General features: G+C 46.9%; 2 protein-coding genes across 4 annotated transcripts in view; both read left to right on the top strand.

Moving 5' to 3' along the window:
• Positions 1-26793, top strand: FAM174C (family with sequence similarity 174 member C). Of its 3 annotated transcripts, XM_078379064.1 has the most exons (4): positions 1-421; positions 1838-1954; positions 25712-25818; positions 26089-26793. In XM_078379064.1, coding segments are annotated over exons 1-4 (528 nt in total). In that variant the 5' UTR covers positions 1-119; the 3' UTR covers positions 26091-26793. The 3 variants fall into 3 exon arrangements, with proteins under 3 accessions (XP_078235190.1, XP_078235191.1, XP_020636595.3); XM_078379065.1 differs by having other exon boundaries at positions 19-421; positions 25712-26793; XM_020780936.3 differs by lacking the exons at positions 25712-25818; positions 26089-26793 and adding an exon at positions 2850-5240 and having other exon boundaries at positions 22-421.
• The window catches only part of EFNA2 (ephrin A2), a 114913-nt gene continuing 113778 nt past the window's right edge, over positions 25931-27065 (top strand). Inside the window, exon 1 of the mRNA XM_078379063.1 lies at positions 25931-27065. Coding sequence (XP_078235189.1) covers positions 26941-27065 — 125 coding nt within the window. The 5' untranslated portion in view covers positions 25931-26940.

The raw sequence follows: 27065 nt of genomic DNA, 5'->3' as shown, positions 1-27065 counted from the left end.
TCTGTGGCTGGGTTGAGCCGGAAGTCGGTCCATCGCTGCACCGGTCCTCCGCTCCCGGACTTCCGGCGAGGCCCAGTTTTTTTTTTTTTACCTCAGAGAGCCGGTTTCGAAAAGCCCGAATGACGGCTTGGCTTCTTCTCTCCACGCTGGCCTTCTTGGCCTTGCTTGGAGCCGTGTCGGCGACGGCGACGGCGACGGCGAATGAGACCACGGCGGCGCCTCCGCCGGACCCGGGGGTCCCCAAAAGCCCCGGGGGTCCCGCCGCGCCTCAGCCCACCGGGGTGGCTCCGACGACGGCCTCCGAGGCTTCCCCTCCTGGGCTCTCCGGGCTGGGGCTGCCGGCCCTCCACCGGGCCCTCTACGTCGTGCTCGGCATCGGAGGCCTCGGCCTCCTCTACTACCTCGGGGGCCGGGCCTTTCGGTGAGGAGGAGGGGGGGTGGGGAAGCGGTGGCCACGGCGTTACCTTCTCGCAAGGAGGAGTAATTCGTTATTGTGAGGCGATAAGGGAGAGGGAGTGGAAAGAGGTTAGAGGCCTCCGGAGGTTACTTCTTTGAAAATAAAAGTAATTCGATACTATGAAATGATTAGGGACGGGGTGGGGGAAAGATTGAACAGGGCCTCAGGAAGTTACTGTCTTGAAAAAAAAAGTAATTAATTACTATTAGGTAATTAGTGAGAAGAATGGAATGATGAAGCAGAGCCAGAGAATTTACTTTCTTGAAAAGTAACTCAATGCTATCAGGTACCTAGTGAGTTAAGAGAAGATTAAACAGAGCTTGGGAGTTAGTTACTGTACCTTGTTCAAATCAAAAGTAATTAGTAATTAGTGAGAGGGGAAGGAGGAAGATGAAACGGCTCAGGAAGTTACTTTCTTGAAGAGGAAAATAATTACTAATAGGTAAATTAGGAAGCAAGGAGTTATGGGTTATTTAGGGGTATTAGTTACTAATTAAAAATTTTGCTCCTTCTGTGGTGCAGTTTCCAAGATCTGGGATAGACCTGCCTTTTGAGCTGCTTCATCATAACAAGCTGTATTTTTTTAAAAAAAGAAAATATTAATTAAGGAAACTTTGATTAATAAGCTGTGAATTTCCAAGTAGTTAGGTGTATGTTAATTACTCCCCTGTGCTTGCTATTAATTATATATGGCTCACAGGAAAGATCTCCTCAGTGTTAAAGCCTAATATGAATTTTCCTTCCAAAAAATCTATGTCTGGTTTCTTCAGGAGCTTCATTTTAAAACAGCTTTGAAAACTCTCTTTTGCCCCTGACTTTTTAATTGAGAAAAATAGTGTAATAGTTGCTGCTGATAAAGATTTGAGATTTTATTTTATTTTAACTGCTTAAGCAAAACCAACAAAGAAGTTTTTCTTGTATGAGTTTTCATGGAGATCAGCTGATGTTTTCAGGTGTTAACATTTGGGTTTGTTGGAGTGGGAAGTGTGTTATTAAAAATAACCTAAGTTTGAAGAACAGTAGATGTTTTAACCATTTTTGTTTAGTCCGAATGATAAAGATTGACATTAAATGTTAAGGAAATAAATTTATTGACAAACTCATGCAAAATGGTACTCCTTCTACTGCAATATAAATATGATGGAAATATATTTCTTAACATTTAATTGCAGTTTTTATAGCATTGGGTGTTTCTGTAGTGGTTTGTAGTGGATGAAACTCAAAAACAGAAAGCATAGACACAAGTGCATTTTTTTTTAAAGGGTAGAGACCTGTGATTGTTTCAGCTATTTTGGAAAGATCTTACTGGGTCTGAAGCACATAACATTACAAAGGGGTTATAATGTGCTGCAAACTCATGGCTGCTTTTTTTTTTTTAAGAACCAAGAAGCCTCCACGGAAAAAGTACGGCCTCTTGTCCAACTCGGAAGACCCCATGGAAATGGGCTCTCTAGAAAGCGACGAAGAAACAGTCTTTGAAACGAGGAACTTGAGGCGGTGAGTGGCGGTGTCTTCTTTCCTGTGTTGTCTTGAGTCTGAATCAGTTGCTCTGTGTGGTGTCAGAGTTAAGATTTGTAGTGCGAACCAACCTTAAACATCAGCTGATTTTAGGGAGATGCGTAAGGATCTTTCCTCATTTGAGGGGAAAAAAGTTTGAAAGCATCTGGCTAGTCTTGCGTTAACATTGCAGGCGTGTGACCTGGTTCCGTTCGCAGGTCAGTTTTCCTCAACACTCTTTTCTTCGGGATTTAAGACTCCTTTTAATTTGCTGTCGGCCTCTGTGTAGGGCCGTGTTTGTCAGCAGGTAGTTGCTGACGTTATTTGCTGGAGTCTCAGACCGTGGAGGCTTGGGTCAGCCCCCAGCTTCGTGTTTCTTTGTACTTCTGATGAAACAAATGAGTTTTGGAGGTCTCCATTCAAAGACGTAAGACTGAAGTCCTAAGGCAGGACTAGATGCCAATGGAGCGGACAATGGTGTGTTTATGTTGACAGTGTGCACTCCTTTCATACAGAGGTGGGGCTGTCCAGATGAGAGCAGACTCTACCTCCTATCGGTCCCAGCCAGCCAATAATAATCTCTCTCTTGGCTCGGCAGCTGCTGTTGGGACTGATCTGACAACGGCACCACGTGTTCTCCTTACCTGTGCTTGGTCCCTCCTGTCAAGAATGTTTTTGGAGGCAGGCAGGGGTGGATTTGATTTAAATCAAATGGATTGAAATGACAATTTAAATTTTAAAAATCAGGATTCAATTTTTAAAACTTAAATTGTGATTCATATCGTGGTTGAAATCGATTCAATTTTAAAAACACACACATTGATTTAGGTCCACTTGGAGGCATGCTTTTGCTGAATGCATCTCGGTGGTCTGACATTCTGGTTTTCTTTTCTAGATGATGATGGGGCCAATGGCGTAATGTGCCCGGGTTGACCAGAGAAGGTGCACCTCCGCCGTCGGAAGCTGCTTGTTCTCAATTCTTCCTAATTTCCCCCCCAAAAAAACTGGGTATCTTTTTTTTTCCTGAAGAAGTTGCTTGTCTGCTTAGTGCGATCCCTTCCTCCCACAACTGTTGACGGGGGACAGGTGGTGGCCTTCCTCGCCAAGCCAGCGGGCGCTGGGAGGATCTTGCGTTGTCAAGAAGATGAGAATTGGGGGGGAAGAGGGGGTGTCTTGATACAGGTGGACGGTGGTGGAAAAAGGTGTGATATTGAAGCCCCATTTGGGGGTGCCCTTTGTAGATTGTCATCTAATGTTACAGAGGCCTGCCTGCTGCATCTTTGAACAAGGTGTTTAAGAAGGAAAACCATGGTTGTGCGCTAGCAGTGTTCTCAGTGGAGTGCAGTAGCAAAGGTGAGGAAGGAGGGCGTATTAAACCCCTCTGGCCTTGATCCTCCAGCTGTCGGGATTTGAGAAAGTGCTGCTGGCAGCTCATGGTGTTTTCATGCTTCCCAAGCTTGACAGGGGCTCACTGTGCAGGCTTTCTGCAGTGGTGTCAGTTCGAGGGACTGCTGTTGAAGATGGCTTATATACCGAGCAATATATTTCTAGCAAGAACCCTGGAGAAGGAATGAAGGGAACACCACGTAGGTAGCTAGTGACTCAGGTGCCTCGAACTTGGTGCGGGCAGCTAGTCATTTTGAAAAGCTGTTCTCTCCCATTCCCTGGTTTTTTAGTTAAGGTCACCCCAATGTCTTGTTCAGGGTTCCTTTTGAGGCTTAGCAGCAGCACCGTCACTTTTGATGTTTCCCAGAAGGCGGAAGTAACACCATGCTGAATTGCTTGACAATTGAAGACTCCCATTTACCCGTGAAGGGTAGTGTGGTGTTTTACATGCGGTGTCGAGCAAAGGCTGTTCGGGTAGAAATCTACCTCCGCCTACTATAGGGTGTGAGAGTGAGCTCTTTGTTGGCTTGGATTACAGAGTTCTCTGCTGTTTTATTTTTTTTAATGCTCTTTCCTCCTATACCTGGTGGGTGAATAGTCAGGTTTATACCCTCCTTTTCCAAACAAGTTAAGATCGGTTGAAACTTCAGTCCATTCCTAGGCAACATTCTCAGTTCATTCCTATTGTGTGGCATTATATTCTACAAACTGTCTCTCAAGCGTTTTCCGTGGGTGCCGAACATTTCCTGAATGGGTCCATCTGTGGTGAAACCAGAAAGAGGCTTTCTCTTCTTCCCTTCCTACTTCGCAGAGATGAGTGACATTTGCTCACTGGACTTTTTTTTTCCCCAGTCACCGACATGTTGCCTTTTTTTTTGGTCAAAACCTTTTCCTCCTCCTTTGGAACCAAGAGGAAAATTGTGTTCAAGAAATGACGTCTTCAGATCAGTGCAAGGTGACTTTAGAGCACTTGCTGGACCGAGGTGCTTTAGGTGGATTTAAAATCAAGGTAGGGGAACCGTGCCTCCCATCGTTCCTCACCCATGGCCAACAACCTCTAGGGCTAATGGAAACTTCAGTCCCGCAGCATCAGAAGGACTTAAATGTATTCATTTGTGTTCATTTCTCTGTTTTGAATATTTCTAAGACTTTCGGTTTAAACCAGCCTTTTCCAAGTTGGCACGTTCTAGTTATCCTGGGCTACATTTCCCATCATGCTCGGACCGTGTGGGAGAGTGTAGTCCAACCCCTCAGAACAGCATGGGGTTGATTTAAGGCTGGCTTGGAGTCGGAGCACACCATGGCCGCAGTGGTTTTCCGTTTGTGAAAGAGTCCCGTTAAAGGGGAGAGAAGTAATATTTCTGTTTCTTAAATCTGCGATCAAGGCAGTGTGAGTTTCCTTTTGTAAGTTTCTTTTGGAAAGCAGGGGCGGGGGGGGCAAACCCTGCAGATTTCCAGCTGGTGAATAATAAACATTCCATCTTGGGTTGTCTCTTCTGCTTGAAATTTGGTATTTTGAAGTGTGGCGGATTAGGCTCCATACGTATGTTTGTGTGTACATGTACGCCTGTAACCTTACATGATCCTGTTCAGATCTCTGTGCTGTAGGCAATGAAACCACCTTTTAACATCAGCACTGAGGTGTTGTCCTGGACTGCGAAGCTATATATCCTTTCTGCTGAATTCTGGCAGATTAGGGTGACTTAGCCTCTCCAGCGTTGTGCTGTTCAGGGTTTTTGGAGCAGATGTTCCCAGCCCCGGCAGTGGAACTCAAGGTGACTCACAAATCATTAAAACAAGAATTAAAAGCAACATGTACAAAACAGCTCACAACTATTAAAGAATAATTAAAATATAACATGAAACAGAATTAAAAAATTAAAACCTTCCTTGGACAGCTCTCTGCCTTGGTCTTGTGCCTCTGTTGGTCCTGTTATTCCTTCTTTAAAGCTGCTTATTTTATTTAAACTATTATCAAACTAGCAGTTCGAAAGCATGCAAATGTGAGTAGATAAATAGGTACCACCAAGGCCTGGGTCAATGCAACCTTGATTTCTGTCATCTGCATCCATTTATCCATTATCTATACATAAAACCACTGAAATGTGTGTGTTTGTATTTATAGGTATGTATAGCTCCCCCTAGCTTGGTGAAGAATTCTGGAGAACTCAGAAGCTTGCACATTGGGCTGGGTCCTGATAGAAATGTCTTACCCCACTGTAGATCTTGGGTTTTTTTTTTTTTTTGTATGCAGAACTTGTCTTTATTTATCTAAAATAACTGCAGTGTTAGGAGGAAGGTGGTGGGCTAAAGAGGGGCTTAGCCCCCGCATCTGCTCACTTTTCCAGCTGGGCAAGTGAGAGGCAGACAAAAATGATGAAAGGAGATTGCTTGTATGTGATCCAGGGCCTCTGAACCTTTCTTTTGCACAGAAACCGCAGAATGGCTGGATATCAGAGAAAGAAGGAAGTGGGATGAACTGATGACTCTTGGGGTTCGTGATAACATTTTCTGAAAATTTCCATTTTTTCCAAAAAAAAAAAAAAAGGAATTTTTTTTTGGTTTTTTCCCCCAGAAAATAATTGAGATTTTTGGAAATTTTACATCTCTACACTGGGTTTGCAGTTGACGAGAGCTGTCCAAGACAACAAACTTGGTTTGTGTTAAAGTTCGGGCAAAAACCCAGACCATAGAAGCAGCAGCCCTTCTTGTTATCTGACTTGCTGGAAAGAAATGTTTCTTGGCATCGAGGCTGTTCCTTGTTTTCCCCCTGCTCCTCCCACGTTAACATGTGAAATGGGGCAGGAAAAAGAGTCTGTTTTCATGTTATTTTGGAGGGAGGGGTTGCAGGTTGCCTTTAATACAATTTGTGGATTATTTCTCCCCCCCCCAACTTCCTCCTCCATATGTATTAATGTGTAATATTCACCCCAAAATGCAGAAGTGTTGTTTTAGAAAGTATTCTTTTCTCTTTCCCAAAGCTCAGAGCTGGTCTCCCAGCTTCAAAAGGACTTTTTTTAAAAGAAAAACTAATTACCCTAATGAAGTCATAGGAGACCTGGCTGCGTCTCTTACTTAGAGAGAGCGCGAGGGAGGTTAAAATGGAAATTATGGCCGGTTTGCTGGTTTAGCTCTGCCTTTCCTGTACAGTATTTGTCTGTTGGAAGATGGAGCGTGGAGCGTGTCTGGGGTGCTTAACTTCCCCCTTCTTCATTCTAGTCTGGATTTTTTTTAAAAATGAAATAAACCAGATAGACAGAGGAGGTGTGTTTTACCCCTTTAAACTCCTCCTGGGTGAATTTCATTCTGCACCAGAAAGAGTCCTGGACAGCCATCAGAATTTGTGCAGGAGTCTAATGGGGAGGGTCCCCCCCTCCCCACTGAGGTTAATGGGCCATTAGAGATCAGGCTAAAAGCTAGCAAGAAGACATGTTGTCAGAAGATTGCGGAACATTAAAAGAGCAGCCCTGTAATGTCTCCCCTTCCTTTGGGGGGGGCGCTCATTTTTGGCAGGGCAGGTGAGCGAAGGGGGGGGAGAGGAAATTCACAGCCTTGAGAACCCTGTTTCACATTTAAGCCTCAAGAACACCACCCCCCCCCCAGTTCTGTCTGGACGAAGTATCATGCTTCCCATCGGTAGATTAATCAACATTTGTGCTGGTGAATCGTCCTTCATTAACTGCTGGGGTGGCCCTTCATGTCGTTGTTGTCGTTTAGTCGTGTCCGACTCTTTGTGACCCCATGGACCAGAGCACGTCAGGCCCTCCTATCTTCCACTGCCTCCCGGAGTTGTGTCAAATTCATGTTGGTTGCTTCGCAGACACTGTCCAGCCATCTCATCCTCGGTCGTCCCCTTCTCCTCTTGCCTTCACACTTTCCTAACATCAAGGTCTTTTCCAAGGAGTCTTCTCTTCTCATGAGATGGCCAAAGTATTGGAGCCTCAGCTTCAGGATCTGTCCTTCCAGTGAGCACTGAGGGTTGATTTCCTTTAGAATTGATAGATTTGTTCTCCTTGCAGTCCAGGGGACTCTCAAGAGCCTCCTCCAGCACCACAATTCAAAGGCATCAATTCTGCTTTCTTTATGGTCCAGCTCTCACTTCCATACATCACAACAGGAAAAACCATAGCTTTGACTATTCGGACTTTCGTTGGCAAGGTGATGTCTCTGCTTTTTAAGATGCTGTTGAGGTTTGTCATCACTTTCCTCCCACACAGTTTAGTAAACGGCCATTCTCCTGATGTGGCATGCCTTTTACACTTGGCCCTAATGGTCTCCGCTTAATTAATAAATTAATATGCCACCCAGTTTGTTAATTCAGACTCCTCTTCTATCCATTTTCTTTTGGCCTTGATGGCTTTTATGTCTTTTTCCGCCCCCTACATTAGAGACCGCAGAGCGTTCGCTGGCTTTAGTTAAACGGGGCCATCCTGAAATTTGAGGGAGTCCATATCGGGCAGTTTCGCAAGCTGGGTGAGGCCCGCCCGTTCAAGATTCCCCTCTCCTACCTCCATGCCTGTGTCCGGATGCAACCACCCACTCCTGACAGTTTTCGACAACCCTTTAATTATCTGATGGATTGCACCCCAGTCCACAAAAATACTATAATAATTTTAGGATAATCTGTCAAGTGCTAGAGGACTTTGCTGTCTGATCTCATGCAAAACATGCACAACAAACCATAATAATCTGTCAAATCAATTCTGCTTTACATTGTAACCCCTTTTCTGGGTTTTGCAAGTCATGAGCGCACTCGGAAGTGGTTTCCCCTTCTTCTGGGACTGGGCAGCTTGCCCAAGGCCACCCAGGCTGGCTGTGTGTTTTTTATTTTTATTTTTTAGAGGATCGCAGGGAACCCTGGAGAGAGCCTGTCGGCAAAAAACGTTTTTATACCTAAAAGTGGGAGCCAACCAACCCCTTCCGCTTCCTAACCCAGAAGGGCGAGCCTCCGTCTTGCGCTCTTGTGCGGGATGTTCAGAGCAGATGCACGAGAGGCATGGCAGGCCAGCCCAATGACACTGTGGGGGTCACGCCTTCGTTGCTCATGCAAGCCATTGCGCTCCCCAACCTGCTTCCTCCTTTCCTCTCTCTCTCTCTCTCTCATATATGCATTTTTCTCCCCAGCCTTGCCTGCCCTTCTCCGTTTTATCTCCCAACGACCAAAAGGACCGCCGCAGGGCAGCGACATCCTTAACCTCCCGGTCGCCATAGGAACCGCCACCCGGGGCTTCCACGCGCCCGCGTCTAGGAGGGCCAGATCCTCGGGCTGTACCGTCACGAGCCTGTGAAGTCTGGGCTTCCAAGGCCTGGTTAGACACACACACACACACACACCCCGGAGGCTGCCAGGTTGTGCAAAGCTGCGCTTGCAAACCTAAAAGATGGCATTCTCTCCCTCCCTCTCTCTCTCTTTCTCCCTCCCCTCTCTCTTTTTTAAAATCTTTTCTCCCAAAGCAGGGACGCTCCAAAGGTAAAGGTTATTAGAGTCAAAGAACTTTCCGACTGGGAGGCTAAACTGTGATTATATTCTCCGTAATGTCTCTCTTCTCCCTGGTCTGCTTTTCTAGGTCTGCCCCAGGCTTTGCTGAGACCCCCCCTCTTTTTTTAATTGCACCAGGGTTTTGTGGGAGCTGAGAGCGCCCCCGAAGAGGCCAACTGGCCGGGCAAGTGGCTGCTGGACCCGTCCTTTTCTCAGAGGGGAGGGGAGGGGGAAAGGGCAGGCGCAGGGGCTGAAAAAAGGCCCACTGGGGGTCTTGGAAAGAGGAGGGTGAGCAGAGGGGGGAGGGTGTGTGGGGTCTCCGTTCAGTGTGGTGGGGGAAAAGGTGGATGGGTGCTGGAGCCCTGAACCCCAACTTCTGGCTGAGGAGTCAGATGTGAGGAGTTTGCTTCTTCCCCGGCCTCCTTGACAGGCCTGGACTGGATGATCTCGAGGGTACCTTCCAGCTCTGAAGTTCTAAGATGGTGAGGATTTATCCTTAATGAGCTACGGGATGATAGTTCAGAGGTTGAGGTCTCTGGCGGAGGGGCCCAAGGCTGGGAGTTCGAATCCCTCACTATGCCTCCTTGACAGGGTCTCTGGACTCAATGATGCATAGGGTCCCTTCCAGCTCTGCCGTTCTAAGATGATATGGATGATGATGATTATAATCATCCAGCCTGCCAGATCGGTGATGGGGAACTAAGACTTCCTGGTTTTAGAGCAGTGGTTCTCAACCTTGGGTCCCCAGGTGTTCTTGGACTACAACCCCCAGAAGCCTTCACCCACTAGCTATGCTGGCCTGGATTTGTAATCATCATCACCATCATCAGCAGCAGCAGCTCTTTCACAGGAGCAGGCATCCCTCGTGATGCTTCCCCCCCAGTCCAGCCAGCGTTCTGTTCGGGAGGCAGGCACCCTCTTCCCCACCCGCTTGTCTTCCTCTATCGGTCCCATGCATGCGCGGCGCCGCTTCGTTACCTTAATCAAAAGACAAAGCGGGACAGGTGGAAATTAAAAAAGGCCGCCTTCCGCAGCCTTGTCATGGGTAGCTGAATCTTGACAGATGGGTGTAAACTTGTTTTTATTCCTGTCAATCCCGCCTTGGCCCCCGCTGCAAGTTGGCATCTAATTGGCCCTGTGTAGCGTGAGACCTGACGCGGAACGTTGCGCCTGTGTTACATGCAATTAAAACGAACCACCCTTTCCGTGGGCTTCTCTTGTGTTTCATGCCTTCATTTGTCCCCCACCTCACAGAGATGTCTCTTCCACCCTTGTTTTATTCCCCAAAAGACTACAGCCCTTTCCCTCCCTCACCCAGTCTATATCTGGCGGTGGGCAGCATTTAGGCCTTGCTAAAATGAACAAGCTCCGCTGAATTTGAACGATGGTCGGATGAGAAACCCTGGCGGGGTGCTGTAGAGTTTTGGATTTTGGTTTAATTTCCACAAGAGTCGGGTTGGGATTCACAGAGCCAAATAGCTTCAAGTTCCCCCCCTTCCCAGAGACCATCCCTTTCCTTCATCCGCTGGCCCTGACAGTCTCAATAACGCTCTCTGGGACTTTAGTAAGAGAAGAAGTAAAATGTTTCATTACTGACAATGGAACAGAGCAAACGGGCAAACAGGACAGAATCGCCAAGGAACTTAGGTTTTGGTTCAGGACAAGATTCTCTCACTTATACTACCTGATTATGTGTGGTTCTTGTGTGTGTGTGTGTGGTCGAAAAGGGAGCTGGTGTAAACTTTGCCTTTTGGAGGTTTCCCAAATCTTTTTGGGGTGAATGAGAGGAGAAGGGGGGTGACCAGACCCCAAAGGACAGAAGCAGAGAAAGAAGAAAAGGAGGGCTGGCATCTGCTTTTCTCTCCCTTTCCAGACCTCTTCTTTGTTTTCTTTCTCTAACCACCTCTTTTCCTCTCTGTCACGCCTTTCTTTCTGTCTTTCTCTACCAACCTGCTTTTCTCTTGTGACCCCCTTCTCTCTCTTTCTTGTTCTCTGAGACTCTGCTGTTGTGGTTTTGTGCTGTCATGTCGCCTCTGACTCGGGGAATGAGCTGTCTCCACAACATCCTATCCTCAACAGCCCTGCTCAGCTCTTGCCAGCTCAAAAGTTGTGGTTTCCTTTGGGGAGTCTGTCCATCTCGTGTTATTGGGTCTTTCTCTTTCCCTACTGCCTTCCACCTGTCCCAGTGTGATGGTTTCTCCCAGGGAATCCTGCCTTCTCAGGAGGTGCTCAAAGTAAGGACAGCTTCCATTTCAACATTTTTGCCTCCAGAGAGAGTCCTGGCTTGCTCTGATCCGGCGACCCACTTGATCCTCTTCAGTTTCATGGTTGACACCAACGTGGGTCCACAATTGGGTTCACGAATGCCGTTGTAAAATGTGAGATTTGCTGGGGGGAAAAGCAGCAGAGCCCGAGAGCTAAGATTCTCTTCAAGATCTAAAAGAAAGAGCCGCTCTCTCTTCAGCGCAACGGGATTTCCCCCCCCTCTCCCCAGCCCCAGCTGGAATATGTTCGGGTCAGTGACCTACAGCCTCAGGGAGACCTCGGTCTTGCATCGTTGGGTCGGCTGTTCTGACAGACAGCTCGGTGGATGATGGGGGGGGAATCCAGGTGGGGGGGGGGAAGGAAAAAAGAATATTTATCTTCACTCACCTTTAGCCATGGTGGTGCCTCCTCAGATCGCACCTCCGTCTTTGATTCTCTGCAGTCTCGCTTGGGGTGCCCAAACCCCAGAGAAAACGGGGTCTCCCCTTGGCTAGACTTGCATATAGGAATATTTATATTCCACTTTGCATCCAGATTGCAAAGGATAAAACACTCGTCAGAATATCTAGAACCAACACGTCAAGGAATCAGGTCGATCGGTTTTTAGGGGAACTGAGAAGGAGAGCTACATTTTGATTGGGAATGGTGCTGTTGAGGTCTGAAAAGGAAAGGTCTTCCACGCTTGAAAAGGGACATTGGGACTTCTTGGACTTCAAATCCCGTAATTCCCCTTTCTGGGGGTTTCTACCTGACTTACACACACTTGGCTCGCCTGGGAGGAGAGGCCTCAACAGCATCCCGTTTGCTATTAAACTCGTGTTTGTTTATGATCCACGTTTTCCATCATCCGCAGGAGAGTTGGAACCAAACCAGGGGTCCAGCTGTAAACGGAACGCATTGCACTTCTAAAAAAGTTGTTATAATTATCATACTTTTTGCTGTCCGAGAAAGGAACTAATTGCAATTCACTCTTAATAATGAGCCAGTTCCATGCTCTGGCTGTGAGATATTTCCTTGGTCTCATCTTATTTGGGCAGCTTTTCTAAGGTGGATTTGATTTAAATCACAATATAAATTGTGATTTACATTTGAAGAATGGGATTTTATTTTTTTAACATTTTTTTTAAAAAATCAATGTAAATCCTGGTTTAAATCATGAGTTTTATCCACCCTGCTTTGGTCCTGTGGGAAAACATGCCGCCAAACTAGGAACAGCTGGACCGAGCTTTGAAAAGTTACTTTTGTACAATACAAATCCGGAAGCCCCCCCCCCCCTTTTTTTTGACTTTACAATATATATATACTTTTCAAAACAAACTTTTTATGTCATGTAGAAACTCCTGCCCCCCCCCCGACTTCTTTGCAAAGAATACATTTGTAGGTTTCATTTTTGGGAGCTGATGGGAGACGTCCCGTCTCAAAGGCTGAGCGGGCCACATCTGGCTCAAACCCACCCGAGTGAAGCGAAGGAAAGGGGATGATGGAGTGGATGCTCACGTATCCCGGCGCAAAGCCGCTCATGGAGTTAATCCACTTTGAATTGCAACAGCAGCCTCACGCCGGGCGAAGACAGCTCCAGTTTGACAGATTTGACAGGGAGTGAGTGACAGGCCCTCAAACAGGTGGTGCTGGTAGTGGGGGAGAAACCCCTCCTTCCAACAACTGAGACAGAGATGATGAGTGATGTATTAAAGAGCATTTTGACATATGGGGTGGAGGTTTGCTGGCCGGGTGGTTGCCTCGGGCTTGTTGCTCTTTTAAACCAAACTTTTGTAACGAAAAAAAGAACTGAGAAGACGGGTGGGCAAAGAGGAATTGGCACCCACCCGGTTTTGCTCATTTATTTATTTATTTATTTATTTATTTATTTATTTATTTATTTATTTATTTATCTCTCCCACCAGACAGCGAATTTTTCCCAAAGAGGCTTCCATCATCCTTTGTGGTCACTCTTTCCCCCAGTTTCTTCTTTTTCTTCCGTTCGTTCGTTCATTCATTCTTTGGACTGGGGGATTGCCAACTGACCCCCATTAAGAACTCTCCCCTTGCTCTTGTGCTTTTTGATGGCTTGCTTTTGTTGGTGAGCGCATTCGCCGGCCGAACGCTTGCCCGTCGCTGCTGAGAGGAGCCACATGGACTCTTTAATTACTGTCCGTGGTAGCAATTACTGTGGTTCGAAAGCAAAGTCACAGAGGTGGAGTGAGAAGTTGGCACACTTCCCTTTTGCGCTTTTTTTTAGTCGTGCGGCTTGCGGAAGCTCACCGGGTGAAGCTTTTTAACAGGGCAGGCCTACACCATGAGGCAGGAAAAATCATCTCCCAAATTGCGCTTTTTATATGTGTCGTGCAGCTGCCATTGCAGAAGGCGCAGGAGTGCAGCCAGAAAAAAACCATGGCAACCTGCTGAACTTCTCTTTGAGGTCGTTCAGGTTCTTGAAGGTGGGCCTTGGTCTTGTTAATTCTCAAGTGAGAATAAGGGCATCCTCCTGTAACTCAGAAGTTTTTCCCCATCTCCATCTACCCTACAATAATGGAGCTGGAAGGGATCTCTAAGGCCATCCAGTCCAACCACCGGCTCAGTGCAGGATCCAACCTTCTTGTAAAGGGGTTCTGTTCCCTAGTCTTTCTGGAGTTTTTAAATCTTACGATCACTGATGTCTAGTGTTCCTATCACTTTTTTAAAAAAATTCTTTATGTCAAGCAGACATAGGAACTGCTGGACAGCTCAGAAGCTTATGCATCAGAAGGTGGGAGTTCGAATCCCCCACTGTGTCTCCTTGATAAGGGCTGGTCGCTGATGGTCTCTACATAGGGTCCCTTCCGGCACTGCAGTTCTAAGATTAATCATAACACCTTTCAAGGTGGAAACATCCTTCCAGGTTCCTTTACAGGGGATAAAAGGAGGTGGAAATGGCGCAGTAACCGAGAATGTCCAGCAGGGGGCAATATTGCCTTACTTTATCCTGGAATTTTAACATTTATTCTGCAAAAGCAGGCATTTAGAAAAGCTGAACTGCCTCCTCCTATTTCTCTCCTATACTGTATAGACGCACAACCCTCTTGTAGTCGGTGTGGTAATTCTCATCCAGCAACTCCCTCACATGTGTGAATGGAAGGGTGAATTTAAGAGTGTGAGGTTCGGAGTTCGGATGCTGCTGCCGATGCAGGATATTGTTTTAAGCCAGAGATTGGAAGCAACTGGTAATGAGCTACTTTTGGTTGACAAATAATATAATTAATAGATGCAATTTCTGCTTTGATTTGGGTTCCTGCCTTGAACAGGGGCTTGGATTTGATGGCCCCATTCTAACTCAGTCAGTCAGTCAGTCAGTCAGTCAGTCAGTCTGTCTGTCTGTCTGTCTGTCTGTCTGTCTGTCTGTCTGTCTGTCTATCTATCTATCTATCTATCTATCTATCTATCTATCTATCTATCTATCTATCTATCTATCTATCTATCTATCTATCTATCTATCTATCTATCTATCTATCTATCTATCTATCTATCTAATCTGCACCTGTTTCCATCTCTTTTTTTCCAGTAAAGCTTAGACTGGTTCCTTCTTTACTTAGATGAGCAGTTCAACTTTTTTTAAAAAAATTGTTCCGCGTTTCAACGATTTAAATATGTACTCTCCGAATGCTCCAGTCTGTTTTCAATTTGGGAAGCATGCTGTCAGAGCGTTCTGGATGTTTTAATTGGCACGCTCTCGTTTGTGGCTGTTCGTTTGCCTGTCGTCTTTTGTCTGGAAGCCTTTAATTTTTGTTTTGTTTTGTTTTGTTTTCCCGGAAAGCCCAGGAAGTATTGCTTAATTTTATAAACATATAAAGCACACAGATCAGGAGGCGTGTGCCCTTTCATCCCTGACGCACACAGGGAAATAAATAAAAAAGGGGGCTTTTCTCACTGAGCCCTGGGATGACTGCCTCAGCTCCAGAGTCTGAATTTTAGGTTGCTACTAAAAGCAGAGGAGCCGAGCCCAGGGAAAAAGTTGGCGATCTGACATTTCTCCAGAGTCTCTTTTCCTGCGTGGCAACCGAGCACGAGCACGCTCTCAGATCTTCGCTCCTCTGGCCTTGGCTGCCTCATCTCTCGGAAAAAGATCAATTCCTCGCCTGCTGGGGCCTCTTAGACTCCTAATTTTAACTCAACATTCAGGCTTGCTTCTGGTGATAATGAGTGATAAATTCCAGGGAATGCCTTCGGAGGAAGGTCTTTTTTTTCTTCTTCCCCTTTTTAAAAGATCTTGTAATGGCCTCCTATTGTTAAAATTAATTAGATTCCCCCCCCCCCCCCCGGATACGTGTAGTGAAATGCTTGCAAACTCCATGCTTAGACTTGTTTTCACTAAGGGTTTCTGGGATGGTTTTTCCAAAATGAACCCCAACCTCCGGGAAGGCTCATTTTCTGCGTTTCCGCCTCTCTTCATGCTATAGATACCATTTCATGTAGTCCTCTTTTCTAAAGCTTCTCCGGGGCCAGGTAATTTATTTCAAAGTCCACTCTCCTGTGATGTGTAATGCCACCATTCTGCCACAAGGGGGCAGTAGGACCTGCAAAACTAAAAGGGGAGAAAATAGCCAGTCTCGAACCCAGAGACTGTACCTCGCCTCCCTGGTGGTCAAAATGTGAGAGGCGGGGTCCAAAGGATGCTTAAAAGAGGTCTGGGAATGATCGCCATAAGCTTGAAGAGTCCCATCCTGTAGAAAGAGGAGCGACATGGAGTGTCACAATATTAAAATGGGATTTTTGGTTTTGGGACTACAAGTCCGATCGTTCCCCATTTTGGGAGTGCTACCCGCTTTACACACACTGAAATGTGGCTCACCAGGGAGCAGGGCCTCAACCGGAAGGCCGAGCTTGGCCTAGCTTCCTGTTCGGAAAGGAAATTCCTAGTTAGCACAGGCGAAGAAATGGGAAGCTAGGCCTAGCTCGGCCTCGGAGCTTTCCAGCTCAGGCCATTCGCCCAGGTGGGCCAAAATGTGATTTTTTTAAAAAGTCGCGCTGAACCCCCACCCCAAAATGGAGAATGATGGGGTTTCTACTCATTCACCTCCTTCCCAAGGGGCATGTGCCCCATCTCCTTCTCGGTCCCACGCGGTTTTCTCCAGTGATCTTTCTGTCTCTTTGGAGGACGTGCAAAACCTGGACCTTGTGTGGGGAGGCCGATTCCCAAGGTCCTCCTTTGCCAGCCGTCCTAAGCTATGGCCTCATTAAAAGTCTCGTTAGCTACGCCTTCCAACTATTGCAGGAAAGAATTCATGGCAAGCCACGTATTCTGCGTAACGTGTTTTTTTTCCCACCCTCGGCATTATTCAGGGCCAGCTTCTTTTCCAGTTTTCTCTCCCCCCCCCCCCAGTTCCTCCACTGGCCTTTCCACCCCACCCTCTCCCTTTTTCCTCCAGCTCTCCTCCCGGCCTCGGGTACCACACACGGCGTGGGCTCGGTACCCCCCCTCCAGATCCGACCTGGAGCAGCTCCTGCCAATCCTTTCCTTTTCTCTCCTGATGCAAACTTTGACCACAAGTCCTTCGTTCTTGACCTCTCGCGACCCGCCACGCTCTTGGTGTAGCTCTTGCCCAGATCTGCCAATCTCTTGGTTTATTTGAAATATATATATATGAAACTAACAATAATAAGAGCAACCCACACATACCCCTTTCCCGTTGGGGCTTCCTTTAAAAACAAAAACAAAAAAACCAAAACAACACACACACAGGCACATAACACCGACAAAAGAATAATAAGAAAAGACGGACATTTTAGGCTTTTATTTTAGTCGTCTTGGCGAGGCAAAATGGAGACTGTTCACTCCCCTTTTTTTGCACCACTTAGTGCCCGCTTGTGAAGCCTGAGAACGCTTTAACAATAACCCCGTCACGAGAAGGTGAATTCCTCCGGGTGCTGATTAAGACTTAATTTGTGAACGAGCCACTTCCATTTTGTGGTTGGCCTTCATCTTTCTGTTTTTTTTGGGGGGGGGAGCGACCCGAAAGGCTGCCTGAATCACGTCTCTGGCACACTAAGGGGATTTCTGCTCTGAGGCTCCCTCATCCGTCATGTGCCGTTTAGTGGGTAGCCTGGCATTTTTTTTTTCCTGAGTTCCTCACTGGGTCGTAGCTGGTGGCCACGTCTGGTAGCCGAGGCCACTCTGGGCGGTTACCGATCGGGGAGATTCGTACTGTCTTGCAACTTACTGTGTGCCCTGGCAGCTCAGACAGACCTCAACCGGCCAGGTTTTCAGGAGACACTGGTCGACGCGGCGTCCCAGCTGTGCCGCTCCTGAAACTGCTGAACACCCCTTGACCGTGGAAGCTGTCGGTCTCTTGTTTCCTTTTTTAAAAGACAGGCATTCGTAGAGCATCTCCTTTTGAGGAACACCTTGTGAGTTCTTCACATCTGGTCCCCTGATGAAGAGACCTGTTCCACCCAAAACCTTGCATGCACGAAGGGAATAAAGCAGCTTTCTTCTCTCCTCCCGTTCCCCCACCCCCAATGGTTTGGACCGATCTTTCTTGCTCTGGTTTCTTTGGTGTAGAGGGACCGCTTTCCTCTGTTTTAGCCAGCGTTTCATCTCGAGGTACACAGAAATAAAAGCCTGCCTTTCTGCCTTTGTTTTCCTCGTTTAAAATAAAAATGTGTGTACGGGCCGAGCTGATTGAAGCCGAGGCGCTCAAAAGAGGTAAATGATGCCTCTGAGGAAACCGGTCTAGCGTTCTCACCCACCCCTAGAGTGGAAAGGAATGGTGGAACAAAAAATTAAATTAAAATAAAAAAATCTGGAATAATTAAGGTGCCGGGAAGGGAAACCAAGGGGTTGTTAGAAAAAGTGAAGGGTGGAAGGAGAAAAGGGTAGGGAAAAAAGCCAAGGAGTTTTTAAAAAGGAAACTTCCTTCCTCCTGCAAATGTGGATGGAGGGGAATGAGATTTTTTAATAGTGTGCTTTAAGGATTTAGCTAGGAGCCAACGCAGCGCTCTCTCTGTGCGGGATTCGAACTCCCAACCTCCACATCATGGATGGTGTCTGTGTTCTAGTGTTCTAGTTCTCCGCCCACTAGGCCAGCCTTTAAGCTTTGAAAACCAATGGAAGAAGAAAAAGAATTTCACACCATCATTCAAGACAAGCGTATCTCCAGCGTTTCTCAATCTTGTAGAGAATCTCCCGGGCGTTGGATAACTCTGATACTGCTGACGAAGCGAAAGGGGTCTCGGCGCATCTAAAAGAGAGGGAGAGAGAGAAAAAATAGAGAAACGAGAGCATCCAAGTCATTATTTTCCTTCCTTTGTTTCTTTCATAAAAATTTAAACAGAGGAAGCAGCTCTGTAAACCCATGGGTGACAGGCGCTGTGTTCGAAACACCTTAGCTAGCCTCTTTTTCCTCTCCCACTGTGAAGGTTGTAAGACAGTGGTTCCCCAGCCTGGGGTCCTCCAGATGTTCTTGGACTACAACTCCCAGAAGCCTTCGCCACTAACAGTTCTTCTTTTGTTCCTGCTCGAGAGAGAAAAGACCAGGGCTTTTATCATCCTCAAGGGCATTAAATTAAAAAAAGAGGGGGTCACGTTTTCTATGAAGCCCCTTGCGTTGTGTATAAACAAACCTTGGGTGTGGTACCAAATAAACTCAATTCATTAAAAGAAAAACCCAAGGTTTACCGCCCGTTCGGCATTTTCCGACCAAATCCAAAGAAATAAAATTTCAAGCTGGCCTTTTGGCAGCCAGTGAACCACAGGAATGCTGTGTTTCTTTTTTTAAGCATAGTTGGTTGTGAAAAGCTTCTGAATGGTTTGTATATGTGAAAAAAATCTGACTTGTATCTTGAGTTGTTGTATGACTTTTTAAAAAATTTTAAATGTCATATTTATGTAGAGTTTTTGAATTTCTTATTTTATCTGTTGTTAGTTGCTTTGGATCCCCGGTAGGGAGAAAAAGGCAACATGGAAATGATTTTAACTAACTTGCTAGCTAAATAACTAACTAACTAAATAAACAACAAAACCAATGGCCGTGAAGTCCATGAATATTTGCACACAATGCAACTTCTTATACTCTTAGCAGGGCTGGACTGGATGATCCTTAGGGATCCTTTGCAGCCCTGCCCTTCTAAGAGTATAATTACAGCAAGACTGACTATTAGAGAGAGCCATAGACCATTTTATGCATAGCGTTTGCTATTAAAATAGTGTCCACCATAATCTGCGTATTTCAGCATCTGCGGAGGGGTTTGGAACGGATCCCCTGTGGATGTAGCTAGTAGTGAAAGAGTTACTTTTAGATGTAATTAGTGGCACCCACTTAGGGGTGACGAGTAACGACCTTTCCAAAAGAGACTTTTAAAAGGTGGGAACAAGAATCTTCCAGATTTCACGCCCTTCTCTTGTCAGCCCTATGTGGCAGAAGAAGTATTCTCTGGTTTCAGCTTTTTGTCTTTCCGGAAATATTTTTGAGATGCGATAGCAGAGCTCACCACTAGTGGGCCCTAGAGAGTATTTCCTATTTTTCCTGCTCTGCTGCTTATGGCAATAGAACACAGTGGCAAAGAGTAACAAAATAGGGAACTGCAGCAACAATTATGGCAGCCGGGTGCCATGAAGTCACGAGTCACGCACTGAGCTCTGCTCTTGTGCACGTGAGCTCACACTCAGTTCTTCCCTTGCTCACACCTGCTACGTCCTTTCTCTCTTGCAAACTGTCATTAATATTATTACTCAGTCTCAGCGCTTCAGATGGGATAAACTGCAAGACAGAAAGACACTCCTTAAAAAAATAAGGGAAAGAGAAGAGGAATCATAAAGAGAAGAAGAAAAAGACGACGCCAACGGTGTGACAGGATCTACATTTGATTTATGTCGTACACAAAACGGCTTTGCGTGACAACACAGATTACAAAAACATTTGACACGGAGAAAAGGGGAGGAATTGACAAGGAACAATTATGACTTGGCAGATCGAAGGGAGCTGCCGTCGTCTTTCCCAACACATGAGCCCCTTCTCAAATGAGCACCCGGAGGGGGCATAAACACTCTCTCAGACCCTGCCTTGATTCTGGTAAGTTAGTTCTTTTTCACCTGCAAGGGGAAGCCACCCGTGTACCACCACCCCATCCAGCCTGTGCATAGTTGTTCGGGCATCCGGGGTCGAAGAGCCACATCCACATGGCAGCTTTAAACAACTTTCGAGTCTCTCGCGGCAGCTGGGTACCCCCCCTCCTGAGCCGGGTTGTTCCCATGGCGAACGTGCTCTCAGAATTTAGAAAAAGTTATCCTTGGCAAGCGACAACTAATTCTTGAAGCTGAACCACAAAGTTTCCACCCTCTTCAAATATTTCAACTCTACTTGTAATCAGTAGAACTGGTCTCTTGATAAGGACTGGCATCGGTTTATTTCCCCCCCCCCGGAGGGAGTCTGGGGGCTGGGGCACCACCGAAGACGTGAGAAATTTGCTCCAGGTTGGAGTCCGAACATCACAAGCGCTAGCCGGGGGGGGGGGGGGGGCGGAAACCTGAACCTTTTCACTCAGATCTGTCCAAGGTGCTGAAAAACCTGCGCTGGTCTTTGTGAGAGCGCTTTGAAGCCCCGAACCCTAGAACCCAAAATGTATCCAGCTCTTTCATGCGTACCTTAAAAGTTCGGACTCCTACTAGGAGTGGTTCCGCAGCGGGTGTGGAATTTGGAGCCGGTGGCACAGTTGCGGCCCGCTTGACCACGATTTGGAATAGGAAGTTGATTTAGAAAGACCTTTGGTGTGACCTAGCCTGTCCCTTCATGACCTTCTTGAGGTCTAGCCACATTCCCTAAGCTTTCTAAAAGTTAAAACTTGCCGCCTTAGGCCTGTTTATACAGGACTCAACCTTGTTGAGTGCAGTGGATCTTCCTCCTGAGTCATCCTGTCTTGGGACGTGCTTGCCATCTGGGAGGGACGCTTCTGTCTGCCCGGGACCCCGGCTTGCTCCCAGCAAGCGCATGCGTGTTAACCCTTCAGCTGCTGGGTTTGTTTTTCCCTCTCTGCAAACACAGACTGTAGGTCAGCTGTGTTTTCTCAGCGCATTTTTAATCCAAAGAACAAACAGGCAGCTGGATTTCGAATGAGTTGAGGACGGACTCCGGCTGAGTAAATGGACACAGCTGAAGAGAGGCGGGCTTCCTGGAATGCGTGGTACTGATGATGGTGGATGGTTCCAGGGAGGCCCATGAAAACGAGAAATCTCAGTCCGTCCAACCCTGGGCTGGGACATGTGACCTTTCTTTTGGGACTACGATTCCCAGAATCCCCAGACAACAATGGGATTTATAGTCTAGACAGTTTCCAAGCCCAGCACTCACCAAAATGCAGCTCTAGCGATGCTCACCAAGCTGAATACAGAAAAACAGCTTTCTCCCTGTCCACTGTCTCCATTATTTGACGTTTAATGGGAAAGAAAGCTGGCAGGGAATTAATTGGTTTTGCTTGAAATGTGGTGGTGGAGGAGAGTTCAAGATGGAACAAGTGGGTTCCGGATCCAACCGAGCCTGAACTCTCTCCAGAGGCAAAAACGTTGAAACGGAGGTTGTCCTTATTTTGGGCGCATCACGAGAAGACAGGATTCTCTGGGGAAAGACAATAAAGCTAAAGAAAGTTGACGGTAGTAGGAAAAGAGGAAGGACCCCGATACGAGATGGACGCAGTCCCTAAAGGGAACCATGACTTCTGAGTTTGCCAAACCCGAGCAGGGCTGTGGAGGATGGGAAGCTTTGGAGATTGCTTCTCCATAGGGTGGCTGTATGTCGGAGGGGGCTACAGAAAGCACACCGCCCCCACTATATTTAGGAAATGCACGCCTGATCTGCTTCTGTGTCTCTCCCTGTGCTGCAGAACATGTTCTCTCTCTCTCTCTTCCCCCCAGCTGTGAGTAGGGCACACGGCTTCCATGCTGCATGGCTGCGTGGCCTTTTTGCCGCCTCCCGTTTTTCACCGCCTGAGGCAAAGCGGCATTGCCGGTCCCCAAGACCCACAAGCATCTTCCAGGCCAGGGAGGCCATGTGCCCCCTTCTGGCATCCGCCATCGTTCTTTGGAGGCCGAGATCCCCAAAGTTATCCTGACCTTTCCGGAGTCCGTCCTGCTCTGCAGGTATGGAATAACTGGAAAGGGCCCATCAAGGACGTTGCGCCCCCCCCCCTTTGTCAAAAATATTTCGCGGGAGTCGGAAGGACCTGTAACTTCAACTCTGGAGTTTGCTTCCTGCGCACATCTGTCCTTGGCGAGGCCGACGAGGGCTTCGCCGCCCCCTCCAGAGCGAGCCGTGGCGGAAGGTGGCGCATGCGAAAGCAGAAATGGCGATTAATTATTGAATAACCTGCAACCCAGGGATAGAAAAAAGCTGGATAAAATGCATATTATTATTGCATAATTAGGGCCATACATTTTGCGGCGTGCAAAGCCCAGACTCGCGCTGTCACTTTCTCTCACAGACACACACAGGGAGGCATTCGGAAGGAATATACAAATATTTCTATATTCTTTATATATAATAGGCATGTTGGCATCCTTGGATAATTTCTTTCTTTGGTTCCCCCCTCCCTTTCCTGGTACCCTGTTCACATCCAAATTCTTTCCATCTTTTCTTACCTTCTTATCTGTCTTTGTGATCTCCATCCTCTTATCACTTCCCCCCCTCTCTGTCATCCTCACCGTTTCCTGTCTCTACATTGAAAACCTGACATGGCAAGTTAGTTTTAATCAAACTAGGCTGGTGACTTCTGGTCGGCTTGGGCAGATGGGAGCCCACCACCGGCTGAGGATATGTCCTGTCTGTGTTCGGGTGTGCGAGAGAGAGGGAGGGAGAGAGAGAGAGAGAAAATGTGCTGTTCTGTGTTAGGCTGCCTCTCTGTTTTGCCTCCAGCTCTGGATGTCGCTCAATTGCTACTTTTTCTACCCCACCAAAAAGAGTGAGTGATCCCACCATCACAGCCCGGCTGCGCTTTTCCTCTTCCCTCCCAGCCTCCTTCCCTCTTTTGTCATGTCTGTCATCCTATAAAACTGAAGTTGAGAGACTGTAATATTAATGATCTGTCCCCATTTTAAGAGGGATTTCATTCCACGCCAGTGCTAAAAATCTGGAGATCTCTCACCCATCCTTTGAAAGTATCAAGAATGAGCTGTGAGCCAAAGGTGTTTTTTTCCTACTCCAACCTCACCCCAGATGTAATTTTGGTAGACACCCATCATCTGCAGTCTTTTGCCTGCTAACGTGGAGACTAAGTCTCCTTTCTCCGATGCTATCACATTTCATATATTTGAGTATCTCATGCTTCCTGCTCAAAGTCCTACATTTTGGCACAAATATAGGGTGTGTGACACCTGGGTTAAAAACAATATGTATGTGGAAGGGATCTGGAATGTCTTAAAAGCCTGCAAGTCAAACATGAGCCCATTGTGTGATGTGGCGGCAAAAAGAGCTAAGACAGTTCTAGGCTTCATTGACTTGAAGGAAGATGAACCAAAACTAATTTAAAGCAGAAAAGTAGAACAATTCATTAAAAAAAAAAACCACTTGGGCAGCTAGTCATTAAGGGAAAGTTTCCCTGAAGAGAAAGGTATTTGCTCGCTTGCAGAAGGAAGGAAGGAAGGAAGGAAGGAAGGAAGGAAGGAAGGAAGGAAGGAAGGAAGGAAGGAAGGAAGGAAGGAAGGGAGGAAGGAAGGAAGGAGCTGATGATGGATAAAAGGAAGGAAGGAAGGAAGGAGCTGATGATGGATAGAAGGAAGGAAGGAAGGAGCTGATGATGGATAGAAGGAAGGAAGGAAGGAAGGAAGGAAGGAAGGAAGGAAGGAAGGAAGGAAGGAAGGAAGGAAGGGGCTGATGATGGATAAGAGGAAGAAAGGGGCTGATGATGGATAAGAGGAAGGAAGGAAGGAAGGAGCTGATGGATAAGAGGAAGGAAGGAAGGAGCTGATGGATAAGAGGAAGGAAGGAAGGAGCTGATGATAGATAAGATCAAAATATTTGGGGGGGGCGGAAGGAAGATCCCCCTGTCTTTTAAACAAGCAGAAAGACTCATGTGATTTCTGGGGACAAAAGATAAGAAGCCAGAAAGCACCCCCCTAAAAAGGAGGAACATTTTAGGAGAGGGGATCCCCCCATGTCTTTTTATCAATTGGGCTCCAAAAGCCCCCAAGGGCTGCCCTCCAGGCTGGGACCCTGCGAGGGGAACGAGGAGGGCGGAAAAATCAGAGAGAGCCAGATTTACACCTCCCCCCCCACCAGAAGCGAGACTGCTTGCTGAGAAGGTCCCTTTTATTCGGATCCGCTGCCTTCCTTCTTCCCTTTGCTTTTTTTTGGAGGGGGGGCTGGATCTCTCTCCCCCCCTCTCCTTAACAGATCTGGAAATTGAATACAGAAGCAAGAGGGGAGGCTTTGAGACAGAGAAAGAGAGAAGGGGGGGAAACCAGAGAGAGAGAGGGAGGGAGCGTAGAGGGGGGACGGGAAGGTGGAGCCAGTTTTTTTCCCTGGCCAACCAACCTTGAGGCTTGAGTGGAGGGAGGAGGCAAGGGGATCAAGGGGAGGGGGGGAGGCCTCCACCCGGGTTGGATGATGAGGATTGATGATGGGTTGGCTTGGGAGAAAAGAGGGAGGGGAGGGGGGCCCGAAAGGGAGAAAAGAGCAGGCGGTTACTTTAGGCTGACCAGCCAACTGGTAACAATGTGTCTGTTCCAACAGTAGAAAAGGAAGCCGGCTTTATTTAGTGCTTTGCAACCCATTCAAGGCCAAAAAAAGGGGAGAGAGAGAGAGAAAATAGTAAGAATAATCAGATTTTTTCCTCCCCCCCCCTTTTAAATAAAAAAAGAGGGAGCTTTAAAGGCGATCCGCGGCGTCCGGCTGAACGAATTCGCAGGAAAGCCTCTTGCGGAGCGAAGCTTCGCTCTCTTCTGGGGGTCTCTCCCTTTTAAAAAAAAAATTAAATTTATTTTGGGAAGGCGGTTGAGTCCTGGGGGGGCAGCTTTAAACACACACACTCACAGAGGAAAAAAAAGAGGGGGAAAAAAAAGAAGGAACCAGGTGGGCAAGCATGTTTGAGCCATGATTCTGTTGGCAATGCGTGTCTTTTTGGAGAAGAATAAGAAGTAAATAAATCCACCAGACCGGCGGGAGGCGAGGAGGGAGGGAGGGGAGAAAGGAGGGGGGCATAATGCATCTGACATAATCTTTTTTTTTTTTTTTAAATGTGCATGCATTTTTTGGGGGGGTTCTCCCTCCCCTCCCCTTTCCCTCCCCTCCCCCTTTTCAGTTCTGATAATTCGGGCTGGCTTTCTTCTTTTTCCTCTTCTCCAAACCCTCTTTCAGAGCTTCTTAGCTTGCAAAGGGCGGGCGGGCGGGTGGGGGGGTGAATGGAGGGGAAAGAGGGGGAAGGAAGAAAAAAAAAGTGGATTTTCATCTTTTCTTTCCTGTCCGAGCGAGAAACCTGTTGTGAATTTTTCGCCCTGGAGTGCTGAGCCCCTCGCTTCTGCATTTTTACAATGAGAAAAGGGGGAGAAATTGCATTTTTTTTCATAAAGGAAAAAAAAATCTCCAGATTTTTAAACCTCAGCCTGTCCTTCTGACTTCTCTCCTTCGTTGTTAAAACTTTTAAAACTTTTTTTTTATTTTTATTTTTAGGAAAAGACGCCCGGGTGACCCTTCTAATCCTAAGCAGACAGAAGAGAAAAGCTGCAAACAAAATTCGGCGCATCTTTCAAAACGAACCAAAACTTGGACTGAGTTCTGTATGTATGTTTGTTTTTTTTTTGAGAGGGGGTTGTTCCTTTTTTTTTCTTTTATAACCTTTTTGTTTTGGGAGAGCTGAGCACCTTTTTTGGAGGGGGGGGAAGAAACGGACCTGGGTTGGAAATCTCGTTTCCAGACCACCGCTTGGAAAAAAAAGGGGGGAAGCATTTTGGTCATTTGCCCACTCCCTGAATTTTTGATTCTTGGGAATTGCGAATTTGTTTCCCATGGATTTTTTGTCCTCTTTTCGGGTGTTGATGACCTGCTAGGAATGGCACCATCGCAGAGAAGAAATGGCAACCTGAACTTTGCCTGTTGACTGGAGAAATCTGGCTTTCTCTTTACCTTCTTCCATGCCAAATAAAAAAGGAACTTCAAGAAAGAGAGGAAATCCAGGAGGTAGTTTCTCGGAGATGTTGAGGTTGCTGGCTTTTCCCCATCTTCTCCTGTTTTGAGCATCTTTGATCTTCAAGATTTTGGCCTTCCCGCGACGAAGCTGAGTCTATGATTCTGCGTTTGCCTTCTTGCGAAGAGTTGAGCAAAAGCCGAAGAAGTTTGGAGAATGACTTTTCTTTGAGGGAATTAATATTCTCCCCTCCGTGCTTATCTATTCTTAGACACTAGATTAAAGCTCACCAATCCCCACCCCAACACCCCGGCTGCGAAATCGAATTCTGATCGGCCTCATCAACCCATGCCAGGGCTGGGTTTTTTAATAGCTTTGTGCCACTGGGAATGTGACCTGGCCCAGGACGAGAAGATCCGGAGAATTACTTGAACGATGGGGGTCTCGACTGAGTGAAATGAATTAAGGAGGGTGTACCCTTGGGGTGTGGGCTTTTCTTGAGAGGACAGGGAAGGGGGCGAGGAGGAAGAAGGGAAGTGTGGATTTTGCCTAAGTGGAGACCAGCACAGCTGACCGACCCCCTAACAAAAAATAATAATAAGTCTTTTGAAAGAAAGAAAGAAAGAAAAAGCCCTCCCCAGGCAGAAAAAAAATGGGCTGGCTGCCTTATTCCTAAAAGCCAAGCTGTGCCAGTAAGAATTGAAAATAAAATCAAAATTATAACAGGAGTTGAGGGTTGCCAAGACAGACGTAAGACGCTGGGCCGGAATCAGTTATGATGCTGCAACTGGAGGTCACGGTCTTCCTCGTCACCCTGGTCAGGGTCTGCGTGTGGACAGATGATAGCAGCAAAATCATCTCGGATCGGTACGCGGTCTACTGGAACAAGAGCAACCCCAG

The sequence above is a fragment of the Pogona vitticeps genome, chromosome 7 (genome assembly GCF_051106095.1).
Source record: "Pogona vitticeps strain Pit_001003342236 chromosome 7, PviZW2.1, whole genome shotgun sequence".
In the NCBI taxonomy this organism is placed as follows: Eukaryota; Metazoa; Chordata; class Lepidosauria; order Squamata; family Agamidae; genus Pogona; species Pogona vitticeps.
The sequence above is the reverse complement of the archived record's forward strand: the minus strand, read 5'-3'. Positions and strand labels throughout refer to the sequence as shown.